The 8426-nt window shown below is 56.8% G+C and overlaps 2 protein-coding genes across 2 annotated transcripts; one reads left to right on the forward strand and one right to left on the reverse strand.

The window, feature by feature from the left end:
* Positions 1–248: 248 nt before the first annotated feature.
* On the forward strand, positions 249–5946 carry FBXW9 (F-box and WD repeat domain containing 9). Its single transcript, XM_007954412.1, has 10 exons — positions 249–651; positions 1931–2070; positions 2149–2277; positions 4058–4170; positions 4262–4353; positions 5091–5239; positions 5324–5437; positions 5556–5645; positions 5734–5799; positions 5872–5946. Exons 1-10 carry the CDS (start codon positions 249–251, stop codon positions 5944–5946), a joined length of 1371 nt encoding a protein of 456 aa, XP_007952603.1.
* A 1084-nt stretch (positions 5947–7030) lies between these two features.
* GNG14 (G protein subunit gamma 14) lies at positions 7031–7351 on the reverse strand. Its single transcript, XM_042782760.1, is given in 3 exon segments — positions 7031–7146; positions 7149–7189; positions 7191–7351. Coding segments are annotated over 3 exon segments (318 nt in total).
* Positions 7352–8426: the final 1075 nt, after the last annotated feature.

Here is an 8426-nt window from a genome sequence, read left to right on the forward strand (position 1 = left end):
GTTTAAAAAAATACAGGAATACAGAATCTCCATTTTCTAGCATGTACAGCAGGCTGATGCAGGTGGAGAAGGAAACTCCTCCAGCAAGCGGACCTTGTGGCTCAAGTCAGTTTCCATGGGAACCTCTCGCTTTCGGTGAACGCATAAACGTCATCAGGATGCGCCGGAAGAGCCCTCACGCTGCCTAGGAGACAAGACGCTGGGTTCGTAGCCGACAAGGGCGGGCTAGCCGCGCCCACTGGGCCGCCATGGAGCTGTCCCCAGGGCTGTGCGACGATCCTCGCGCCTGGGAGTACGACCTGGACCCGGAGCTCGATCCCGACGCACAAGCCGAGGCCTACGTGGCCCGTGTGCTCAGTCCACCGAAACCCGGCCTGGGGCCCCTGCGCGCCCCGCCGCTGCCCTTACCCGCCGCGACCCCCATTGCTCTGGAGCCGCGGGCACCGTCCAAGGTTTCGGCCGTAGGTGTCCCTGGCCTGCTGAGCCTCCCCCCGGAGTTGCTGCTGGAGATTTGCGCCTACCTGGATGCGCGCCTCGTACTCCAGGTCCTGCCTCGCGTGTGCCACGCGCTGCGCGACCTCGTGCGTGACCATGTCACCTGGAGGCTACGCGCGCAGCGCCGCGTACGCGCGCCCTACCCGGTTGTGGAAGGTACGCGTTCCCGGGGGGAAGGGTATGCCAGCCCAGCTCAAGCTTGGGACAGGGTAGTGGGGTCAGGGGGCACTGGCGTGCTGGGGCCACACAGCTCCCAGAGCAGGCTTTGTTGCTATTCTGGCTTTGGCTGGAGGCTGAGGTAGTTACTGATGGAACGGAAGCTCCTGACGCCTGAGTGCATCATGACGCAGGCACTTGGGGTCCTGAGACTGTGGAAACCTACCAGGTGGGGTGGTTCCCTAACCTCAGAATCCAAAGGTCGTCTGGCTTTGGGCCTGTTGATACCAAAACCCTGACTCCTGGCTGGCAGTTGACACAGGACTTGAAGTCCTGGACTGTGGGAATCTAGCTTGGCATTCATGATAAACCCAATAATCCTTAGGTCTAGAGGCCTGGTCAGCAATTGGTGATGTCAAAACCACTGATCTCTGGAGCCTTGACCTAGGAGGGGTGAGGCAGGGGCTCAGAGTCCGGAGCCTGCAGCCTGGAGCCCAGTCTAGGTGATATCCCTGACATCAGCAACGACAGGTCCTCAAGGTCTGGTTCTAGCTTGGGGTCATAGACAGGGGCCGGTGGTCACTCCCCCTGGCCCCCAAATCACAAGTCCCTGGAGGATAAGGGAACCTTGAATTCATATGGTTGGTCCTGAGACAGTGACCGCTTGGATTCTCAGGCCCTTGAGCCATCCTGAGCAATAAATGGAGTAGTTGATTATCCTAACTCGAAAGCTTTGATTCCGCAGAGATCAGTGATTCTCCGGGTGTTACCTCCCAAGCATCTGGGCTAGACTTTCCTGACCAGCTTGACAAATAGGTGCTTGACCCCTGGACGTGGATTCTGCATCTTGACAAGGCTCCCTGAGTTACAGATACTAGTTTGAGAAACACTTCCCTGGGTCCAGTTCAGAGACTGAAGCAGGGTGCATTAGTCAAGAGGCCCCAGCTCCTCTGCCCAGCCTGAGGGTTGAGGTGCTGAGGTCAGACCTTGGTGTTCCAAGACTGCCCCCTCCATAGTCTCATGCTGGGGGCTAGGCCTGTGAAAGTGGTCCTGTAGCTCCCGCTCTCCAAATTTCTGGAAATGAGGGTGAAGAATAGTCTTAGGCCCACCTAAGGAGTGAGTACACAGGGGGTCTCAAGGTGGACTGGGAGGGATTCAGATAGTGGTCTGTTTAAGTGCAGTGCAGGCCAGGCTCCCTGGAGCCAGGGGTGTGATTGGCCAGCTGATGTGGGTGGCAGAGTCCCTGTCCACCGGGGACCTTGCTCCTGGTGTCCCACAGAGGAGGACTTCAACTGGCCTGCCGCCTGCATTGAGCTGGAGCAGCACCTGGCACGCTGGGCGGAGGATGGACGTCGGGCTGAGTACTTCTGCCTGGCTGACGGGCACTTTGCTTCCATTGACTCAGTGCTGCTGCTTCAGGTGAGGGGGGGCCAGCTGGGGGCCGGGCGGGGTGGGTCAGGGTGGTCCTCAACATCATCTCCCCCCCTCTCCTCCCAGGGAGGGGCGCTCTGTCTGTCAGGCTCCCGGGATCGCAATGTCAACCTGTGGGACCTGCGGCAGCTGGGGGTGGAGCCCAGCCGGGTTCTGGTCAAGGCCCTGGGCACCCAGCACAACAGCACCCACAAGGTGAGGGACCAGGCATGGAAGCAGACCTGAGGCTTGTGGCAGGGTGTTGTGGCTGAGAGCATGGGTTTTGGCTCCAGACCTCAGATTTGTGTGTTAGCTCTGCCCTTGTTGGTGTGACTTTGGGTGAATTGTGTGAAGTGTCTGTGCCTCAGTTTCTGCTTCTGTCCAGTGGGCAGTTAGGAGGATGATTGCGGGGGGAGAGCTTCACTCGGGCACTGACAGTCAGTGGTGCTGATTAGATGTCAGGGAAACCCCAAGAAGGAGTCCTTGGGTGGCACAACCTGTTAAGTGCTCAGCTACCTACCAAAAGTCTGGCAGTTCATATACACTCATAGGCTCCTTGAAGGCTGGCGGTCTACTTCTGAAAGGCAACAGCCTGCGGAGCTCAGTTATACTCTGATACATATGGGACGGCGGTGACTTGGAATCAACTTGACAGCCACCGTTGGTTTTTTTTTTGTTTGTTTGTTTTTGGTAATACTACCCTTAGAAATCAGACAGCCTTGAGTATGACTGTCATTCTGTGAGAAGTGGCTGCGGGGGACACATTTGCCAGTCATTGAGGTGGTCCAGGCTGGTGGCCAGGGGCTTGGGCTTGAAGCCAAACTACTGGGTTCAAATTCCCACCCGAGTCCAATAGAGCCTGTTGGAACCACTGAGAGTATGGCCCCTAGCTGCCCTTCAGGTCTGGAATTGAACCCACACCTGTGGTTTCCAGCCAAACAAAGCATAGGCATGTGAGTTAAACACTTACCTCAGGTAGACACACGTCCTGGAGAGAACAATCTTGGGAGAAGGAAGGGCTGCTTATGCACAGGGAGACAGCTCAGGACACAGAAGAGTATGGAGGGATGGTCACTGGGAAGAGGTAACTATGGGGAGGAAGTGGGAGGGGAGCTGTTGCATTGTAAATCTTGGTCAATGACATGAGACAAAGTATATGTGAACTGCTGTATGAAAAGTGAATTTACTCTGTAAATCTTCACCCAAATCAAAATAAAATTAAAAAAAAAAAAAAATCCCCACCCGATAACTTGCTGGTTATGTGCCTTTGAATGAGAGCCTCAGCTCTGTGTGTCCCGGTTTCCTTATTTGTAAAGTGGGACACATCACAGCACCTGCCTCAGGGGGTTTGGCAAAGAGTCAGTCAGGAGCCTGCATTCTGTGATGTTCACTGCTGAGGTACGGGGCCATTTTGCCTATGAGGAATCTGAGGGAGGGGACGTGATTTGCCCGTCAGAGGGTGGAGGTGCCACTTTTAAACACATCGTCTTGTTTCCTCAAGTCACCATTGGAGTTCAGTCTCCTCAGGACTTGATGTACAAATGTTACCGGGTGGAAGTGTGCATGTCTCTGAAGTCGGACATACCCACAGTCCTAAGCTCTAAACTCAACTTGTGGCATAGTTGCTCTGGGTTCCCGGGCCAATTGTCTCCCCCAGTCTTCCTTCTGAGGAGGACTGGGCAATCTAGTTCCATAGAGGTACTGCCTCGGAAACCCAAGGAGGGGTTGCTATGAGTCAGAACCGGCTTGATGGCAGTGAGTTATGAAATAGTGATGATTGTATGGAACTAGAGTTGTACTGTAGTCTGGCATATTGGGTGTTAAGGGGGAAAAGCTGTGTGACTTTGGATGAGTCTCTTGACCTCTCTGAGCCTCATCTGCAAAAACAAGGAAGGTCACAGCCTTCCTCTGTCTGGGCTCTTATAAAAAGCCCTGAGCTAGCACGCAGCCCCTGAGGTAGGGCACCCCTATGTGACGCTGTGCTCTGGTCCTGCAGGGCTGGGTGTGGTCACTGGCCGCCCAGGACCACCGTGTGTGCTCTGGCTCCTGGGACAGCACGGTGAAGCTCTGGGACATGGCGGCTGATGGGCAGCAGTTTGGTGAGATAAAGTATGAGGGGTCATGGGTAGGGGGGACGGGGGAGGCAGGGCTCCAGCTGGCCCCAGCCCCGGTCCTAGTCCTGTGACGTGTGTGTCCCCAGGGGCAAGGCGGCCGTGCTGTGCCTTTCCTATAGGCCTGACATCCTGGTGACAGGCACCTATGACAAGAAGGTGACCATCTATGACCCCAGAGGTGGGCTGGGGGCCCTTGTCCTAGATGGGAGAGCAGGGCTTGCTGGGCTCTCCAGAGTCATGCAGGGGAGAAGACGTTCATGGGACTCATAGCCTAGCTGGGGGGGCAGGCACATCACCCCATACTAACCACTCAGGGTGACCAGTGCTGTGATGGGTGCAACACACGTGATTGAGGAGGCCCAGAGAAGGTCCTGCCTCTGTAAAACTGGGACAGTGGTGACATCAGCCCCATAGGGTTAATGGGGAGACAGTGATAACACCATTGGCTTCCTAGGGTTAACAGGTGGATTAGATACATGAGTAGACATCAAAGGTCTAGCTTACTGCCTGGCATATAAATCTCCTCTTTTGCTTGTGTATTCATTCTTACTGAGTTTAACTGGAGAATCTGTACGTTATCCAGGCAGAGCCGGAGTAGAAGGCAGGGGATGGAAGAGTGTCCCAGTAGGCCCACAGGTGGAGGTGTTTTTCACTGGGACTTGCCTTAGTCAGCTAAGCCCTTAGAGAAACAGTGGGATTTGAACCACAAGATGGGATGGAGGGTGGGGGAGCAGAGGCCTGGGGGTCCTGGGGAGGCCTAGATCCAGCTGGCCTGGAGTGGGAGGGGAGAGACAGGGTCACCTGTGGCGTGGGGAACAGAGCAGGCCTAGGGTTTTGCCAGGGAGGAGGGAGGCCTGGGGGCCTCTGAGGGGCTCTGATGCCCTTGTCCCTTCTCCCCACACATGGCCACTGCAGTGGGCCCAGCCCTGCTGAAGAGTCGGCGCCTGCACGCAAGTGCAGTGCTGGCGCTGCTGGCCGATGACCGGCACATCATCTCGAGCAGTGAGGACCACACACTTGTGGTGTTCGACCGCCGAGCCAACAGTGTCCTGCAGCGGCTGCAGGTGAAACCCTCTCTGAGGGCCCCAAGGGAGCAGGCTGCAGACCGGCAGGGCACGGCTTGAGCTGTTTCCCTGTCCCTCCCGCAGCTCGACTCCTACCTGCTCTGCATGTCCTACCAGGAGCCCCAGCTCTGGGCCGGTGACAACCATGGCCTGCTGCACGTCTTCGCCAACCGCAATGGCTGCTTCCAGCTTGTCCGGGTCTGCCAAGGGCCTCGGCCTCTGGGCCTCCTTCCTATTCCTTGGTCCTGGGTGGTGGTGGAGGGCTGGCCTTGGGAGAGCTGTGCCTGAATGTCATTCATCCCTCCCCACCATGCAGTCCTTCGACGTGGGCCACAGGTCTCAGATCACAGGAGTCAAACACTCGCTGGGGGCCTTGTATACTACGTCCACTGACAAGACCGTCCGGGTGAGACCTGGGCCCAGCCCCTGCCTCGAGGACAGCCCACCCCTGCCCCAGAGTGTGCCTCTTAACATTGGCCTGTTGCCCCCATCAGGTGCATGTGCCCACAGACCCACCGAGGACCATCTGCATCCATAACCATCACAACGTACTGAATGGGGTAAGGCCCGCCTCCCACCCCCTGCCCTGGTGCCCAGAGCACCCGTGACTCCTTATATCCCTCCCCACCCAGATCTGTGCTGAGGGCAACCTGGTGGTGGCCGCCTCTGGGGGTCTGTCGCTGGAAGTCTGGAGGCTACAGGCCTGAAGAGCTGGATGTGGATACTGCTGGCCAGCAGGCTGGTTGCGGCCTCTGTTCTCAGGGGACCTTCCCCCATGTTGGTGCTGCCTCTGCCCTAGCCCCGCAGGCCTTGGGCACCAAGGAGTCCCGGCCATGGTCAGGCTGGGGTCCCTGGGCTGGGACCCATGCCAGTGGTAGTGACACTGGGGTTCTGGTCCATCCAGGGCATTGCTCCCCACTCTCGGGCCCTGTTTTTGTTATGATCTGGACGCCTTCCTCTCTATTGAGAAGTTGAGAGGGAAGAAAAAATAAACCTGATGTTGTGTTACTGTGAACGTGGTATAGCCCCTGGGGCTCTGTTAGTGTCTGCTTGGAGACACAGCGGGTAAGGGCTGGGTGTATGTTTGTGGGATTGGCCTGAAAGCCATGGATGCATGAATGCTTGTTCCCATGACTTATGTCTGTGTGCACCTGTGCCCGCCATGAGTGCATTTGCGTATCACGAGTGACCAGGTGTGTTTGTGTGTCACTGGGTAGGCAGATTTGGCTGTGTCTGATGCTCTGGTAAACCTGTGTGTGCATTTGCAGGCCTGTGTGTGTGTGTGTGTGTGTGTGTATGTGTGTATGTGAGGAAGAGAGACTTGAGGATTGGGTGCTTGTTTCCATGTTCCCACCTCTCTCTGTGTGAGACACAGGGTGTGCATGTGTGTGTGTGTTTGTGAGAGAGAGAGAGAGAGCTGTGTGGGAGAGTGTGAAACGTGTGTGATATGTGTACCTCTGAGAAACGTGTGTATATGTGTGAGATGTGTGACTGTGCAGGTTGTAACTCTACCCTGGGGTGTGTCTGCACAGGATGAGTGTGAAGCCAAGCACACTATCCCATAGGTGTGGGGTAAGGGTGGGTTAGGTGTGCATTCTCTTATTCAGAGTGTCCAGGGTGTGTGTGTGCTGCTGTGGTGATGACCCTGGAGATGGGGGGCGGGAGCCGTGCGCCTGGCCCCTGCATGACCACAGCCCCCCCTTGTACCCCTGTCTCAGCCCAGACAAGCCATCTCCTGAGGAGCATTCATTTCATGTTTATTGAGATGCCCGGGGTCACAGGGCTAGAGAGTCATAAGATGGTGCAGGGCTTCTTCTCTTTGAAGGGGTTGGTGGCAGCTGGAATGCCCACAAGAAAGGGATCGCTCTTGGCCTGCTCCGTGCAGAACCGCAGCAGGTCGGCGGCTGCCTTGGACACCTGCAGACCAACCCAGTCAGCCAGACTTGGCTGTTCACCTGCCCCCTCAGCCCAGATGTGCCCTGACCTCACCCCTACTTCCCGCCCTGCCCCAGCCCTCACCTTCACGCGCTCGATGCCTGCCTCCATCCGCAGCTGCTCCACAGCCCGACGGGCCTGCCCAATGTCACTGCCAATGGCCACCTTGCCAGACATCTAGGGGAGGGTGAGCAGGGGTGTGGGCAGAAGGCCCAACCTTAGACCCTGAGCCCCAGGCACTTGAGGGTCCCCATACCTCCTCTGGGTCCCTTGGGGGCTGTGGGGGAGGGGTGGCCACTCCCCGACCCCTTGTACCTCAGCTGAGGACTCCGGTTGGCAAATACCCGGCTTCCTGATCTGCCGCCAGCCACGCTCTGGCTCAGGCCCTCCCCACATACCAGCCTGGCCTCCAACCCCCTCCTCTTCCTCCCCCACCCCTGCAGAGACTTTGAAGCCAGGATGCACAAGGAATGAAATGTCACCAGCGGGTAGCAGCTGCCTGTGATGAGGGGTCCCTGCCCCAGGAGGCCCAGGATGTCTGGGTGGATGCCCTAGTGTCATGTGTCACTAGGTACCTAGGGGACCAAGCTCTCCGGGCTGGGGAAGTATGAAGACCCTGGCCAATTTGGACCCCCTGCTAACCCTGCCCCTGACACTTTTCCTCACCAGCCTCTGCCTGAGTGCAGCCCTCGCCTCCTCTGTCTGTCTGCACTCAATGGCCACAGACAACTCAGTCCACTTGCTTAGGCTGATGGCTTCCGCTGTCCCTATCCTGGCCCCAAGAACCCACCTGCCTCCTCCCTCCTCACAGCATGTCTCGGGCATTTCAGACCTAACTGCCAAAATCGAGTCTGGATTCTCTTTCCCCAAATGTTCTGCCACCAAGAAAAGTGTACTGCTATCCACCCAGTTGCTCAAACCAAAATCTCCAAGTCTGTCCTCATTCCTCTGTGGCATCCCCACATCTGATCCTTCCTCAAGTGCCATCAGATAACCTTCAGGTTGGGTTCTGAGTCTGGTCACTTCTTTCCACCCCTGTTGATCCCACCCTGGCCCAGCCCCCATCTCTGCTAGTCTCCAGCTCTGCCCTCCTCTTTCCCAGTTCTCCTCCAGGCAGCCAGTGGGAATCTTTTTAAAAATAAATCACAGGGGACATCAAGCTCAACTGGCATAACATACTATACAAAACATTGTTCCACCTACTACTTTGGCAAGTAGCGACTGGGACCTTAAAAGCTAGGAAGCTGCCATC

The sequence above is a fragment of the Orycteropus afer genome, unplaced genomic scaffold (genome assembly GCF_000298275.1).
Source record: "Orycteropus afer afer isolate SDZICR_OR568_19922 unplaced genomic scaffold, OryAfe1.0 scaffold00460, whole genome shotgun sequence".
NCBI classification, from domain to species: Eukaryota; Metazoa; Chordata; class Mammalia; order Tubulidentata; family Orycteropodidae; genus Orycteropus; species Orycteropus afer.

Coding starts and splice junctions, on each gene's coding strand:
- FBXW9 (XM_007954412.1), top strand. CDS start 249: ATGGAGCTGTCCCCAGGGCTGTGCGACGATCCTCGCGCCTGGGAGTAC. Junction 2,071..2,148: donor ACTCAGTGCTGCTGCTTCAG/GTGAGGGGGGGC, acceptor CTCTCCTCCCAG/GGAGGGGCGCTCTGTCTGTC. Junction 5,240..5,323: donor GTGTCCTGCAGCGGCTGCAG/GTGAAACCCTCT, acceptor TCCCTCCCGCAG/CTCGACTCCTACCTGCTCTG.